General features: G+C 57.9%; 1 protein-coding gene across 4 annotated transcripts in view; it reads left to right on the plus strand.

The window, feature by feature from the left end:
• The window catches only part of COL5A1 (collagen type V alpha 1 chain), a 157,046-nt gene that overhangs the window by 36,005 nt on the left and 104,416 nt on the right, over window positions 1-16,625 (plus strand). For all 4 annotated transcript variants that reach the window (XR_009541442.1, XM_060153938.1, XM_060153937.1 and 1 more), the window contains exons 2-4: window positions 5,170-5,337; window positions 11,381-11,594; window positions 12,542-12,704. Coding sequence is in view for 3 of the 4 variants with exons in the window: in XM_060153938.1 (XP_060009921.1) it covers window positions 5,170-5,337; window positions 11,381-11,594; window positions 12,542-12,704 (545 nt within the window). In the remaining variant the exon portion in view is untranslated. The remainder of the gene's footprint in view (window positions 1-5,169; window positions 5,338-11,380; window positions 11,595-12,541; window positions 12,705-16,625) is intronic.

Below are 16,625 nucleotides of genomic sequence, written 5' to 3' on the forward strand. Positions count from 1 at the left end.
CTGCTCTCCTAGGTGCTGGATGCCCTTGCCAACCCCCCGGCAGCTCCGCTAGTTCTGGGCAGGGGAGCGGAGCGTTGGGCAGGCTCAGTGATGCGTCCCCGGCTGTGTCACCAGCCAGCTGGCCACTGGAGCTTGACTCTTCTCGGCGGGGGTGTGCGCCGTGTCCTCCAGCCTCACCAGTGTGGTTTTGGTCCTGCCATCGCTGGTTCCACGTGCCCGGCCGGAGTGACCCACTGGTGGTCCAGGTCATGAGTGTCCTGGGCGTGCAGCGTGCTGGTGGCCCAGGTCATGAGTGTCCTGGGCGTGCAGCGTGCTGCAGTCATTCTGCACGGCTGCTTTGGCATCTCGTGTCCTGCAGCTGTGGAATGAGGGCCGGCAGGACCCCGGGTGACATGGAACTCCCTTATTCCGTTATGCTGTGTCCAGAGGAGCACAGGGCAGCTGACTTGTAGGGATGATTCTGGAAGTGCCTTCCGGGGGAGGCAGAGAGGTCATCTTTGTGTGGTTGGTGGAGACGTTGCCATTGGCAGTTGAAATGTTTGACTGCTTAGCAGGCCAGTTGTAAAATTTGTCTCTGGGACATCTACCTCCTGATCTGCACCATTCACATGTGTATTGCTTGTTCATCCATCCTTCCATCCATCTGCCCATCCATCCGTCCATCCATCCATCTATCTATCCATCCATCCATCCATCCATCCGTCCGTCTTTCCATCTGTCTGTCCATCTGTCCATCCATCTTTCCATCCGTCCATCCATCCATCCATCCATCCATCTATCCATCCATCCACCTGTCCATCCGTCCATCTTTCCATCTATCTGTCCATCTATCCATCCATCCATCCATCCATCCGTCCATCCTTCCATCCATCCATCCATCCACCTGTCCATCCGTCCGTCTTTCCATCAATCTGTCCATCTATCCATCCATCTTTCCATCCATCCATCCATCCATCCATCCATCCGTCCGTCCATCTGTCTATCCATCTGTCTGTCCATCATCCGTCCATCTTTCCTTTCATCCATCCATCTGTCCATTCACCCGTCCATCCATCCATCGATCCACCCGTCCATCCATCCGTCCATCCATCCATCCGTCCATCCATTTTTCCATCCATCCATCCATCCGTCCGTCTATCCATCTGTTTGTCTATCCATCCATCTGTCCATCCATCCATCAATCCTGCACTTCTATACATATATCTTTATTGAAGTCTAGTTGTTTTACAATGTTGTGTTAGTTTCAGGTGTACAGCGTACACTTCTATATTTGAGCTCCTCCTTTGTGCCATTGCTTTTCAGGGCCTTCATGCTGCCCTTCTGGCATAGGGCAACTGGAACTCAACTCTACGTTTCCAAATCCTTTCTCAGCTGCCCCCTTTCTGCCTTAAAACTGACCTCTCCGGCGTCCATTCCTTTACGGGTCTGGGGGTGTAATACCTGGTTACATCTACGCGGTCTCAGGCAGGTTCAGTGCACAAGCAGAAAGGGAGCAGCAGGCTACTGTAGGGGAAGGAGACAGTGCAGGAATCGGGGGCTTACACAGCCACTGGCAGAGCAGGAGTGGTGGGGTCACCAGACCCCCCCCCCCGACTCATGGTCACACCACCAGCGCGGGAGGGCACCCAGACTTCAAGAAGTCTGCAAATGTCAATGGACCCCGTGACCTGGTCCCAGACCCTGCAAGAAGAGGGTTTCTTTCTCTCCCGTTCCAGCTCCCCTCTGAGTGTGGAACATAATTTTCATCCCGAGCCCTCCCCACAGAGGAGTCTGGGAAATGTAGTTTTCAGCCGCCCAGGCTCCGCGGAACAGGAAGACACTGGAACAGCCTGAGTGAGCCCAGACCTGGCGCCCGCCGCTCCTGGGGGATCCCAGCGCGGAGGCGATCCCCGTCACGACCAGGGTTACGTGGAAGCCACCAGGCTCTGTTTCCACGAAGCCCTTGGAGCTGCCTTGCTCACGTCACCTGTGGTTCTCAGGTGGGGAGGGGCCCCCGGTAGGATGCACGGGCTGCACGGTCAGTGCCTTTTCTGTCTTCCCTGAACCAGTGGACCACGGTGATCCCCAGGGAGCCCCGGGACGTTCTCTGCTCGGAGGGAGGAGCCAGGAGAAGGCTCTGGTGTCCCAGGAACTGTGCTGGGCTGTTTCCCAGAGGAAGTGGCCCTGAGATGTTCTCCCTGGGGGGTGATGCTGGGCTCAAGCCCCCGCCCACTTGTCCCCAAAGCTGGTGCTGTCTCCCAGCGGAATTCTTGCGCTGATAGAGGAACCAAGGCTCCTCTGGCGTCCCCAGGGAGGAGAGACCATGGAAGCCGTTCCCACACTTTTTATAAAATAAAAAAAATACTGTTTTAGCTCTGGCACTAGCAGGAGTGGTGGCATTGGGCCTGGAAATGTTGGCGGCCTTTTCAGCTTGTTGCAACAGAGGTCCATAAACATGGCCTGGAGAGCTTCTGGGAAACAGCTCTCTCTGCTGGCCATGGAAGAAGCAGGTCCGCAAGCCTGCGCATCTGGGAAGAGCATCACGTCTGTTGGGATGTGAGTCCCAGACGCCCAGCCCGGATCTTTGATGCCTCTCCTGGCCACAGCCGACCTTGGAGCCGACCATCTCAGAGCTGAGCCAGAGCTTGGCTGTGTCACGGGGCAGGTGAGCCAGCGGCTGGCAGGGCCATCTCTCCCCATAGGCCAAGTCGAGGCCCTGGGCTGTGCCAGGCACCTGCGTCTGGCTCTGCTTCTGATGTCAAGTGGACAAGCTTCTGGTGGGGGGGCGGGGGCGCGGGGGGGGAGGGGTCGCTGGTGCCAAGCGCTTCGGAGGTGCCACCCACGCGCAAGGAGCTGACCCCCCGGTGTGGGGGGAGGGCTCTGGGCAGGAGCTTGAAGCCCCCCAGGAGAATCAGAGAGGCCCTGAGAAGCAGCAGCTCTATTCGTGGTGGATGCCAGCCTGGACCAAGGGTGTCCTGGGTCCCTACCATGCCCCTCCCTCTGCAGAGGTGGGAAATCCTCATCCCCCAGGTTTCTGGTCCCTTGATTAAAGTGACAGAGGTGTGCAGCAAAGCCGAGTTGTAGAAATGACACCGCTGGAACAGGGGACCTCAGAACCCTGGAATCCGGGCATTACGGTGCCTTGCAGGGAACTGTGGGCGGGGCCAGGGGGTTGGTGTGTGTTTAGTGATGGAGAGCAGCTTCAATTCGCTTCCACCCTGGTCCCCCTCAGAGCCTGGCCCAACCTGCTGTCCTCCCCTCATGCCCGGCTCCTCATGGTGGGAATGGCCTACAGGGCACCGTCCCCCCCTTCCTCTGGCATCGTCCACCATGCCTGCCCTAAATGCCCCGCCCGGCACCTGCTCCCCTTCCAGGCTTCCATCTGGGTGATTCTCTTGCTAAGGACTTACCTGGACACGCAGCGGGGCTGCATGGCCACCCACCCCCGACGGCTGTGCTGGGTTCCACGTGCAGCAGCTTGGCTGCAGGATTGCTCAGAACCCGGCCAAGGGGAAAGCGGCCCTGGTGGTCCTTTCTCACCTCCAAAGCTATCACCCTTGTTAAGAAGGTGGAACTTTCCTCTTGAGCGAGTCCCAGGCATGTAACGACCCTCTGGGGAGGAAGGCCAGTGGGCCGGGGAACTGAATGGTTACGGAGCCCGGAGACCCCAGGGGCGAGCTTGCGTCAGCCCGCTGTTGCACCCAGCAGTGCGTGTGGACTTTTAGTTGCAAGTATCAGCATCTAACCCGCATGGGCAGAAGCATGATGACAACCTGTTGGTTTGTGTAGATGAGTTTTCTTCAGGCACGGCTTGATCCAGGAGCCCAAGCTGTGTGGCGGGAGTCTGTCTGTCCGCATCCTCAGACAGGCGCTCCCCCAACCCCCAGAAGACAGCCACCTGCAGCTGCAGGGTCATCATCCGTGAGTGAAGGCAGCAGAGCAGAGAGGAAAGAGCCCCAGGATGGAGCTTCCTGGGCCTGGGCCAGTCACATGCCCGGCCCTGGACCAAGCCCCAGGGACAGGGTGGTGCTGTGCTCTGGTTGGCCAGAGAGGCCCACATGCTCCAGTGGAGGGGGTGTGGCAGCCCCACCCACACCCACATGGATAGGCGGGTGCTGGCCACTGGGTTCCCCAAAAGCCCAGCTGCACAGATGTCCTGTCACGCTGACTCCAAGTTCAAGTTTACTGTCTCTGCCTGGACTCCCAGGACTCTTGTTTGTCGTAGCGTGAGCTGAACTTTGCATGCGAAACTGGCTTTGTTTAGGGCAGGGGGGCGTGTGTGGGTGGCCAGCTTGCGGTCCTCACCGCCTGGAGGTCTGGGGTCTTTCTGACGTGCTTGCGGCATGTGCAAGCACATGGAGGCTACGTTTTGCATTTGTGGGGGACGGTTGAGCTCACCAGGATGCCAGCTTCTCCCCTGCCATCAGGGGCTGCTCCCTTCTCTGCGGGGCCCTGGAGGGAGGTCAGGAACTTTCCAGAAGCGATGCAGGGACCCGCCCCTCTCTTGCTCTTGGTTCTGCGCTGTCTTGCCCTGTATGCGCCGGTCTTCTGGGGGCAGATAGAGTCTGACTATTTGTGTAAACTGTTATGGGGAAATTACGTTTTAATTGGATGAGGATGGGGGATAAAATGTGCCGGGGGCATGCCCGCTGTTCTCAGTGGCACCCAGGAGGGGCACGCGCTCCAGCAGTTACATAACAGATTTCGTGAGCTGTCAGTCACTCCCGTTTCGTGGGACCAGCCTTTATAAAGCTGCTTCCATCAGCTGTGGGATCTAACACCGCCTTTCAGCTTGTGTTTGGGGTGGGTCTTCTGTGGCACGAATGAGGAGAGGTGTCCGGGAGCCCGGGGCTTGTTCGGCACTTGGGGAAACAGAGCAACGTGAGTGCAAAATCAGGGAGGCGTTGCTCCTGGGGGGTGGCTGCTTGCAGGGACCAGGTCGGGAAAATTTCTGGCCGTGTGCACTTCTACAAAGTAGGGTGTCCTGCCCCCTAGAGCACCCGGTTTCTGAGCTGATCCCTTGGTATCTATCTCCTGAGCGTCAGAGATTGAGGTGTGGGTGACGGGAGGTGGTGAAGGTTGGTTTCCAGCTCATCTAAACCCTCCGGGGGCTCACCAGAGGGTGGGCCTGCCCCGTAGGCACTCCCTTCCTGCCCGTGGCTAACCTACACCTCCTCTTTGTCCTTTCAGCTCAGCCAGCAGATCTCCTGAAGGTTCTAGATTTTCACAACCTGCCTGACGGAATAACCAAGACCACAGGCTTCTGTGCAGCGCGGCGATCTTCCAAAGGCCCGGATGTCGCTTACAGGGTCACAAAAGATGCCCAACTCAGCGCGCCCACCAAGCAGCTGTACCCTGGTAAGAGGCGGCGTGTGTGCCTGGTGGGGTGCGGCTCCATCTCCCGCCCCCAGCCAGGGAGCAGAGCCGGGAGCCGGTGGGGTGGAGAAACGTGCTTGGTTTTCCGCAAATGAGCCTGGTTTGATGTCAGGATAGTGAAAACACAGCCCGGCACCCCTCACCGTCCACCACCAAAGGGACAGTGGGGCCACATCTGTTGACACTGCTTCTCCAAGCAGGTGTCTCTCCAGCTGTGGACAGGCTGTCAGGACTCCAAAGGCAAAAAGGAGATGGATGGTTCCTGGGTGACGGGGTTAAGAGAAACCCTGGGGTCACGGGAAAGGAAACGCTTCCAGACAGAAGCTTAACTGGGGGCGAGGACGTTAAGAGACACGTGAATCAGACGTCACGGCTCCCAGCAAGAGAGTGCAGGCTCTTAATGAGAATCCATTGCCCCGTGTCACGTCGCTGCTCTTAGTTACGTACCCAGAGCGGGAAGTGACGTTTGCTGGTCGGATGCAGCATCCAGGTGGTCCCTGACCGCCCCCCTCACACCCTCGGGGCCTGGACCGGCTGACTAGGCCCAGGTTTGATTACCTCTCCCTCCACCTCAAAGGAGTTCTTCTTCCTGACTCACATCAGAAAGGGCCCAGGGGACCTTGGGCAGATGAACTCACCTCAGGAGGTGTCTTGCAATCATTAGAAGACATACGACATCGTTTTGGTGACTGCGTTATGCACCCTGGACGTTGAGCCCTGAATCGGGCAACCTTTTGACAAGTAATGGCGTCTCTGTTTCGTCACATTCCCCCCGGGGCCCGGAAGGACACACTCCTTCAGGGGCTGCATTGGGCTCCCTCTGACCCTTTCACTCATAACTCTGCTTCACCCCAGCTGTTTTCTCAGCTTTCCTTTAAATCCAGTGGCGACTTTTAAGGGTTTGTCTCTGCGAGAGGGGCTAGGTCTGCTCTTTCCAGGAGTGTCATTTGGGGTCGGTGAGATCTGTCCGGGGCCCTGAGCCCCATCACTATCTTAAAGAGCCCCCCCGCTTTACCGCCTTCGGGAGCCAGACACCCCCCTTCCAGAGCATTCGACCATCCTTGAAGACAGGGGTCACTGCCAGGGCTCCTGGGTCACTCGCCACAAAGAACCGTGGGGATTTCACTTTCCCTCACGGCCAGAGGAGCATTTCTTATCCTTTCTTGGGGCCAGCGTATCTTTTAGAATCACCCAGAAGTTGTCTGCTCGCCTGCCCCGAGTCCCCAGTTTAGAATTCCTGTCCTAGGGGGACTGAGGGGCAGGGGAGGCTTGTGAGAGCTCACAGCCCCGGACAGTGGTGACTGCACTTTGGGACAGACACCCACTGCCTGACGTGTGTGTGACGTGGTCACCTTCCAAGGCCGTCCTGTGGAATTAGGTGTCCTGCCTCGAGGTCATCTGTAGTTGCTTTGCTGAAAATTAGTTAAATCTGATCCCTGCCACCCAGTTCAGGGTCACAACCAATTCATCGGAGTTAGTATCCCTGCCCACCCCCCGGACCCCGGTTATCCTGGGGCGAGAAATGTCAGAGGGTCTCAGAATACAGGCCAGTTATTGGAGATCTGGTATGAATTCCTCAACAGCAGACAGGGATCTTTTTTTTTTTTTTTTTTTGCGGTACGCAGGCCTCTCACCGTTGCGGCCTCTCCTGTTGCGGAGCACAGGCTCCGGACGCGCAGGCTCAGCGGCCATGGCGCACGGGCCCAGCCGCTCCGCGGCACGCGGGATCCTCCCGGACCGGGGCACGAGCCCGTGTCCCCTGCATCGGCAGGCGGACTCTGAACCACTGCGCCACCAGGAAAGCCCAGGGATCTTTTTTTTTAAGCCCACATTTTTCCTAACCTGTCAAATTAGGATATTGATTAGATCCTCAAAGAGTTTAAAAGGCCGTTACAGGGCCTTCTAGCCATCATTAGCTTATGGGGTACAATGGGTCCATATATAATGATTGTCTCATTAATGCCAAATGGAACTGGAGGTCTTTGGGGATGATTTAAGTGGGAACTTCTGGAGGGTCTTTTCTGCAGGCCCCAGGGTTGATGAAACCACACAGCCGCTCTGGCCTTTCCTCTCTTGGAAACCTCGGAAGGGGCACCCACCTGTCTTGCTTTTTGCTTGGCCTCCTGGGAGCCATGGCGTTTGGCTGTGTTTTAGATGCTGTGTCTGCTGGGCAGCTGCAGAGGGAAGGGGTGGTGTGGTCAGGTGGCCCCAGCCGGGCCGAGACCGTGGTGGGAGGCCGTGGTGGCCTGAGTTGAGCATAGACGTTTTAAACGTCTCAGTGCAAAGGAGGTCCGGGTCCGCGTGACGTCTCCGTAACGAGAAAACCCCCATCATTCTCCCGAGAGGCCACCTGGATTCTCTGGGGATGCAGGCGCCCCTGTGCAGGCCGGGTGGGTCTGGGTCGTGGATGCGGGCTTGGGGGCCAAAACTGAGCAGGGATCTGGGAGCCTTTGCAGGACCTGTCCCCCTTCCCCAGCCCGGACGCCGGCCTCACCGTCATTGATTCTCCCACTTTGTACAGATCGCCTGCGATCCAGGCCGTTTCTTTTGGGGAAATCAAGGTTCCTTGGGCTGGGGTTCTTCAGAGGACTCGCCCCCTTCCCAGCAGGTGAAGAGAAGCAGTTTGGTGTTCTCTGCACTTGCCGGCAAGACGGGGCCTACTGTTCCTGCCCGATCCTAAGGGGATTTTCTAGTCTTGCTTAGAGCCTGTAATCCGGGTTCTGAATCACCAGGGCCAGGAGTGCAACTCCAGGTTACAGACCTTGACGGTTGGCGCTGGGTGGTCCTGACACTGGGTAGTCCAGGCCGTAAGGACTAAAGCGGAACCTGGGACGGTGACGCTTTGGGGGAAGTGGAGGCCACAAACAAACCAGAGATGGTTGCACAGCTTGCCTGGAGCGGGGCGTTTCCTGGGCCTCTGCCTGCGGGCGTGGGGGGCAGCACGTCAGCGTAAGGCTGGCCTGAGACCCTAGAAGAAGCCGTCATGGGCCCTCCCTGAATGCAGGAGGCAGGCGTGTCCCACGAGGCTGCCCCGGCCCCTGGGGCTGTGCCCCTGTGTCCCGGCACCACGCGCCTGCGGCCATCACCGAGGTCCAGCCATCCCCTCCGAAGACATCCCGGCAAGCCAGCCTCCCCGTGGTCACGCGGCCCCCTCCTCTGCTCCCGTGCCTAAGATTGGGGTCCTCTCCCCATTTCGCATTCCCTCTGGTAACTTCGGGGCCGCTGAGACTCCCTTCCTGCTCAGGATCTGAGACGGGGCCTGGGCATAGCTCTGGCCCCCGCTCACTCTTCCGCCTTCGCTCCAGGCCTGCCCTGCACCGTGGGGCGGGACCTCCAGAATCGGCCTCCGTCCAGCAGAACCTGTAACTGTTGGCTTAGTAGGGTTCAGTTTAGTTGCAGATGCACTTATTAAACGCCCACTGTATACCTAAACTGCTCCGTGTCTTTGGGCTTCAGCCGGGTGGAAAGGAAACGGTCTAAGGAAGTAACTGGGCCTCTTGCTCAGCTCACCCCTCAGTTTTGACGTCTCTCTGAGAAACAAAACATGAAGCGTTGGATAGCAGATGAGTTTCTCCCAGACACTGTAGATTATAAAGCGTGTCAGCGTGCGGCTCACGTCCAGACGAGAATGAACGGTCTCTACAGTGACAGCAAATCCTTTGTTATTTTGCCAGGAGGGAGATGAATATTACACGTAATTTCTCCTTTCAGCTTCTCTGAGCTGAGAGCGTGTGTTACTGTAGCGATTTAGAAATTGGGAGGCAGCGTCTGAATGAGTCGGGAGCAGGGGCGTTCGTGGGCCTGGGTGGTGCGTCACGCTGCAGGGAGGGGGAGGGGCACTCCCATGTCCGCTCTTCTTGTTATCTGAGGCAGGGGGGTGACTGTAAGAGGCGTGGAGTCATCACGGGGTGGGGACGGGAGGCAGGCGACCCTTTGAGATGAGAGTGAGGGGCTCACGGACTCACATGGTGATTGAAGTCCATCCTGGACGTGAGCAGGGACCTCTGAGATGCTTGGGGTCAGACACCACCCTGGGCCCCTTAGTGCCCGCTCACCCCCAGGGACCAAAGGGCCACCACCGAGGTCCTGCCACTGGCCTGGCTGGGGTCTCCCCCTGGGGCCTGCACGCAAGCCCCCTCCCCTACCACGGCCGTTCACTCGGGCCGGGATCTCTGATTCCCTCTCACATCCCACGTTTAGACGGCAGCGTGGAGGGACAGCTGTGACGGTAGTGGCCCCCACGGGCCTCTTTCCAAATGGCTTCCTGTCCGTGGAAGGGCAGCCTGAGTTGGTCCCTCAGTGAAGCCAGCCTTTCCTCAGACAGATGACCACACTGACCTCCTCACCCTCCACCTAGACCTGGCAAACTTTGCTGGATATGGTGGCGCTCAGACATTTGCTGCACATCTGCCCCTTGATCAGACTGTTCCTGCAGCCTTTCCCTAACAGCACATGGCCAAACCTACCCCCTCTCTGGGAGCGGAGGCATCCAGCTGGTTCCTGCCCCGGGGGATGGGCTGGGCCACGGTGCTGAGCAGAGAAAACAGACCCCAACTTCTAGCTCCTTAACACGGGACCAGATTCTGCCTGGGCTGTGAGCCTTGGGCCTTTCCAGATCCGCACCTTAGCCAGAGCTTTGGGGGCCGTGGGATGGATTTCTCCACCTGCTCTCCATCACGGCCTTGAAAACTCACACAACTCTGTTGGCTTTTGGGGTTTGGTTTCTCTGCCTGAAGCTGCCGTGGCCCCTCTTGTCCTCACGCTAGAGAGACCGTGTGTCTACCCTGGGTCCTCCAGGGGCTGCAGGGGCAGTTCTTTTCGTGGCATCCCCCCTCCCCTCAGCAGGGCATCAGCAGCGCTCACAGGGACCAGAGGCCAGCTGCCCCGTCGTGCAGCAGTTCGGCCAGCAGAGGGCGCCCAAGGACAGCATCCCCACTAAAAGCTGCACTGACCCCCCGCTCTGCCACGCGGGCCATCTGGTTGACCTTGTTACAGTTCTAAAGAAGGGGTGGGTCTGATGATGGGCTCTGTCCTTGCCCAGGACCGTGGGCTGGGCTTCAGCGCGCTGCAGCGAGGCAGCTTCAGCCGCAGGGCCTTGTCCTTCCTCTGCCGGGTGTCCCCGTTGACACCCTTCGGGCTCGCTTCTTCGGCCTGGTTCTGAGAAGCACACTGACTTGGGTTGAGCCTTCCTGGCTGTGCATCGATAGCCCAGCTCCCTTGTCAGCCCCGGGCCCTCGCTCTCGGGGGAATTGCACACAGAGAGAACCAGGGTGGATGGAAGGACGGGGCTGCGATTTCCTCTCCCGTCCGTGAGGCAGGGCGTGAAGGGCGTGCGTGTGGAGGATTCTGGAGTAGCCTTGTGCCTTCGGCAGGGCCAGCGCGGGTCTGGCTTTTAATGGCCTCAAATTGTTTTCGGCCTGTGTTGTAAGGAACCCTCCCTCCCACCAACATACCAGGGTTTGGGTTTCCCTTTTAAATTTGAAGTCTTCTGGTTTATTTTACTTTTTCTCTGATTTGCATGTCAACCAGGAAATGTCAAGGAGTGCAATTCTCGTCATGATTCCCTGCCTCTTGCCTTCCTTCCCCTCTTCTCTCTCTGCTCTCTCCCTCCAAAGGGCGCAAAATGAGACACACTCTGCCAGGCACAGCTCTAGGCACTGCGGAGGGTAAAAGACGCGTCTGAAACAGCGCCTGCCCAGAGGAAGCTCACATTCTAGAAAGTTCTAAGAAGGATTTATACATAGATATATTGAGGTGTGGGAACTGAAAAAGATAGCAGTGAAGGCTCACAGTTGGAAGGACCAATCAGGTTTGCATTTGGACTGAGCCTCGGAGGGAGTAGGTTTGACCATGTGGTGTTAGGGGAAGGCTGCAGGAACAGTTTGATCAAGGGGCAGATGTGCAGCAAATGCACCACCATATCCAGCAAATGTTGCCAGGTCCCTGAGCTGGTTTGTTTGCAGAGAGCTGTGGCTGGGCACGGTTGGGGGCTTCCCGACTGCCTTGTCTCTGTCCTCTGTTCCAGCATCTGCATTTCCCGAGGACTTCTCCATTCTAACCACTGTGAAAGCCAAGAAGGGCAGCCAGGCCTTCCTGGTCTCCATCTACAATGAGCAGGGCATCCAGCAGATCGGCCTGGAGATGGGCCGCTCTCCGGTCTTCCTCTATGAGGACCACACAGGGAAACCGGGGCCAGAGGACTACCCCCTCTTCAGAGGCATCAACCTGTCAGATGGCAAGTAAGTGGCACCGCTCAGCAACCCACTCCTTCTCCTGCTGGAGGGTCGGGGCCCCCGGCCGAACCAGGGACCTTATAGCAGAATGTGCTTTATATAGCAGGATGGTGCCGGCACGCCCACATGTCGGAGAGAGCACCGGGCTTGGAGTCCTGGGAGCTGGGTCTTGGTCTGGGCGCATCCGCTGTGGCTCTGGGGAGGCCTTCTCCCTGGGCCTCCACGTCCCCTTTGTAAAATGCACTGAGCTGTATCAAATGCTAGCCTCTTAGTGTCCGAAGGGACACGGGAGACTGTGTAGTTATACCCAACTTCTTCCAGAAAGGATTGAAGGCATCCTCAAGGATACAGACACAGATGTGAGAGTGAATGATTTAAAAAAAAAAAAAGAAAAAGGAGTCAGGTCTTTCCAGAATTCTCTGTTGGATGCATCCCTAAACCCCGGTAGTTTGAAATTAATTGGCTGACACGTCTGAGGCCACGTGCTCTGATCCTTGAAGACCTCAGGCCGTGATTTCTGCATTTCTAATTGAGAGTTTCACGTAGATCCCTCAGTCCCACCGTTTCCTGTCAGACTCGGTTTCTCCGGCAGCCTGCATGTGCTGTTGGGGGTTGAGATGGTACACAGGGAAGTACTGTCAGGTCTCCCCGCCCTTGACCCACTGACCAGCCCACTCCAGGCTTCAGGGCTGTGCTCCGGGCTGCACAGCTGCTCTCATCCCAGAGATGAGAGACCTGATTTTTGAGTCCAGTGGGTCTCGCGTGGCACACGGTGTGGACCTGTGCCCACGCCTGTCTGCCCACAGGGGCTCGGCTCTGAACTGCTCAGCCCCGTGACACTGCAGGAAAGAGATGTCCTCCTGGGTCCCCAGGGACTTGTGGTTGAGGCACTCGTATTGGTACTTCGTGACACCGGCCCCCCTTCACCTGCCTGGCTGTCTGTTTCTTTGCAGGTGGCACAGAATTGCTCTTAGCATCCACAGGAAGAATGTCACCTTGATCCTGGACTGTAAGAAGAAGATAACGACATCCCTGGACCGCAGCAATCACCCCGTGATAGACGTTAACGGCATCATCGTGTTTGGCACCCGAATTCTGGATGAGGAGGTGTTTGAGGTAAGCAGGGGCCCGGGGGCCTGGGGCCAGCCAAGCCGACGCCGTGTTGCCTGGATCCTGGCGCTCTGCTGGGGGCGTGGGTGGGGGGGAGGGAACACCTATTGATTGTCCTGCTTCTGGTAACGGCAGGAGTGATGTCTGCCGGTGGAGACGGGCGGGCGTTCGAACGGGCCCTTGGGCTTTGCGCCGGTGGGGAGGATGAGGTTTGGGTCTCACCTGTCTCAGGGGTCCTACTGGGGCCACGTGCGTAACTATGAGAGGTTCGGGGCCGGGGGAGCTGGCCTCGGTGCAGGCCCGCGGGGCCGGACTCTCCACTGTCTCGTTTGCTGATTCCGGGCCTTGGGCAGGTTGCTCTGACGTTTCTGAGCCTCAGTCTCTCCATCTGTTAAATGGGATCACGCATGCAGCTCCTTCACGGAACGTGGCAAGAATTACGTGGGGCTGAATGCCGTAAAGCACCACGGCCTCCTCATAGTAAGCGCTTGACGTGTGTCAGCCTTGATAGCAACCCCGCGTCGGGGCAGGTGGAAAGGTGGACAGAGCCCAGTTGGTCCGATGTGGCTGAGCAAGGAAACATCGGAACAGCCACGTCTGCGTGGAGGCGGGGGTTGGGGGGTGGGCGAACCAGCGTGTGAAGGTGGGTCCGTGGATCCTGCCGAAGTTGGCAGCCCCTCAGCCCAGCAGGAGTCCAGGACGGCCGCAGCCTGTGGGCAGCAGGGTGGGCTGGGCGCCTGGATTCTGCAGGCGCTGCCGAACTTTGCGAGTTATGGCGACACCCCCTCCGAGCACGACTCCGGCCACAGTTGCCCAGAGACCCGGGATGAACTGCAGACAGCTGGGCGGCTTCGGGGTCCTCCCGGGGAGCTACTGTCAAAGGCTTGGGGGTCGCCCCGACTGGGATTAAGTTTTTGCCGGCGTAGACCTCTTGCTGGTGGGAGGGTCCAGGTGAAGCAGGTGGCTTTGGTGAGCTTCAGGACTTATTTGTAAAACGGGGGTACTGGTAGCGTTGCCTCAAGAGGTGCCGGGGGCTCACCTGGGCTCATCCGAGAAGCGCCCGGGAGCCTGGGTCGCCGCCGCCACCCTTGCTCGAGGTCTGAATGCGGAGGTGGGTCCGTGTGCCGAGGCTGGGGTTTGAATTCATGTACCGCGTGGTAGCTTTTCCGCGCTATTGCCACATCTTCCCGATTTCTAGTGCCTTTTGTGCGCCGATGGTGTGTCTTTTATTGTAACGACTCAGGAAGAAGCTTTATCTGTCTTTTAAAAAAACAAGGATCCTAAACCGAATCCTGCTTCCTTGATTTTCTGAGCCAGTTTTCCCATGAGCACATGTCTGCTAAGACTCCGGTGCTGTAGGGAAAGCACTGGGGACGTCAGGGCTGGGTTCAAGCCCCAGCTGCACTGTCTACATGCTGTGAGATCCTGGGTGACTGCCTCGCCTCTCTGAAATGCTTGTGTGGGGGAGGTGTGTTTAAGGACCACCGAGGCATACGCCTGGCCCACGGCCAGCGGTCCGTAGCTGTTACCCACGTTTATGATTAAAGAAGGAAAACAATTTATAATTACCAAAAAGAAATGGAAGAGAAGAACAAATACCGTATATTAACGCGTATACGTGGAACCTAGAAAAACGGCACAGATGAACCGGTTTGCAGGGCAGAAATAGAGACACAGACGTAGAGAACAGACGTATGGACACCAAGGGGGGAACGTGGGGTGGAGGGGGGTGGCGGGATGAATTGGGAGATTGGGATTGACGTGTATACGCTAATGTGTATAAAATAGATAACTAACAAGAACCTGCTGTATAAAAATAAATAAATAAAATAAAATCCAAATCAAAAATTAAAAAAAAGAAATGGATCTCAAATCGGGTAACTCTGGTTTCCTCCTCTGTTTAGCCTCCCAGCAAGCTGGGTAGGTCTTGCTGTGCGGCTCAGAGCATGCAGGCTTTTGATGGAATCCGTAGCTCAAAAATACGTACCGCGTTCTGGGGAGCCCTTCTTCCTGGTCGTGGCTTTCGATTTGAGGGAGCGTGTCCGCCAGGCACCAGAGATTCTTGTTGACCACAAGCCGTGCGCGTTCTGAAGGAGGTGATTCCGTAGCCTTGGACTTCCCCGGCTGTTGGATGCGTCCACGTCGGAAAATGCGACCCGTCTTTCCTAATGAAGAGCAGCGAGCTAGAGGTGGTGATGCCCTCGGGGGCCCCAGAGCATCACTTTTTGCTTTTTTATTCAGAGAGCAAGGATAAAGCTGGGTGGGTTGGCCTCGTATCCCCAGCCCTGCTTTGTCTCGTGGCGAGTGAAACAGAATTTTTATAAATAAAAGGGATTTAACTCTTGACTTTCCAGAAGACTCCAGATAACGACACTTGGCATTTGTCACCGCTTGGGTTTCTGGAGAAGTGTCTTTAAAAGGAGGGGCCAGCACCGTTGAAACCGATTCCCCGGCAGCCGCGTTCTTCCCCGGGAAGGATGACTTCCCCTCATTAAAAGCCAATTTGCCCCGAAGCTCTTGGAGGCTCTGGGGAGCCGGGAGGATTCTGGGTACTTGGGTGCAGGGCCGAGCCATTGATGGCACATGCTGGGCTTTGTGGTGTGTGCTGTTTCCAAACAGGGCTTTGCTGAACCCTAGAGAGCCTGTTGGGACCACTGGGGTTTTCCCTGGGGTGTGCGTGGGCCAGGGAGGAAGTGGGGTGCGTAGCAAGGTCCCCCAGGCTTTCATGCTCTTCCTCTCCGGCTGATGGCCTGGAGCCCACACTGAACCTGTCCGAACCCAACGTCCTCATCTGTAAAATGGGCGCGACGGGGCCAGTGCTAGGGGTCGTGGGGTGGCCCGAGGGAATCTCTGTAAGATGCCTGCACCTGTGAGGACCATCGCGAACCACACCGACCAGACCCCTGGCAGTCAGAGCGGGCGGCCCACCGTCCGCATCCCCCTGCATTTACCTACCTGTCAACCATGGCAGCGGCTGTGACCAAGGTCCGCTCCCTCTGTGGTGGCACAGGGTCACGAGCTGTCCCTTATCTCACCGTGCGAGTTAAGTGCTGGACCTCCGCCTTGGAGATGAGGGCCCTGAGCCGTGCAGGGGGTGGAGCCGCCTGGGCTCACGGGGGCCCCCCATTCCTGTGCCCAGAAACCCAAAGGGGAAGGGACTGGCTGTGGGTCGTGCTGCCCTGGCCAGGGTGCATGCTCCCGGCCAGGGCCCCCAGGCGGGGACTGTCCCTCAGGGTGCCGTGGTGTGCTGTGGAAGGGGCTCGAGCTGGCTCCCTGGTCACGGCTTTGCCGCCCACCTCGCTGACTGGGCCAAGCCCCCGTTCTTGCCCGCCTGCTTCCAGGTGGAGCGTGTGCACTACAGGGCTGCCTGAGGACCTGCCGGCGGGGGGCGTCCGCAGTGATGTTCCTGGGGAGCTGTGTGTCCTGTGTCCTGTCCCTTCTCCTGGGGTGTACCCGTGCCCTGGGACCAGTGAGCAGCTGGGGGTCCCGGGGCTTCGTCCCACCCCCCAAGGGCCCGCCGTCGGGGGAAGTGGAGGGTATTCTTCGGACCCCTGTGAAGTGGGGTCCTGCGGGCCTCCCTGTGCAGGAGAAAGTGTTGTTTTCACCCCGGGCTTAGGACAAGCTTTGTGTTTTCGGCAACAGACAAGACTGCCAGGAGAGCGAGTGTGTCCGGCAGGAGGGGGAAGTGGCTATATTTCTTCAGTGGCAAACCTGGGTGGGAAGCCAGGCAGGGCCACCAACAGGGCCCTGTGACAACACGCCGCCTGTGTGCTCTGCCCTCCCCGCACCAGAGAGGTTGAGTAACCTACCGAAGGTCACCCAGCAAAACTGCAGCGCAGCGGGGTTGGTCTGTTGTTGCTGAGAGCCGATGGCCTGTCCTGATGTCGTGGCGGGTGTGACAGTCACGGCAGCCCCTGCATCTCTCTA

Source organism: Lagenorhynchus albirostris, chromosome 7 (assembly GCF_949774975.1).
Source record: "Lagenorhynchus albirostris chromosome 7, mLagAlb1.1, whole genome shotgun sequence".
NCBI lineage: Eukaryota > Metazoa > Chordata > Mammalia > Artiodactyla > Delphinidae > Lagenorhynchus > Lagenorhynchus albirostris.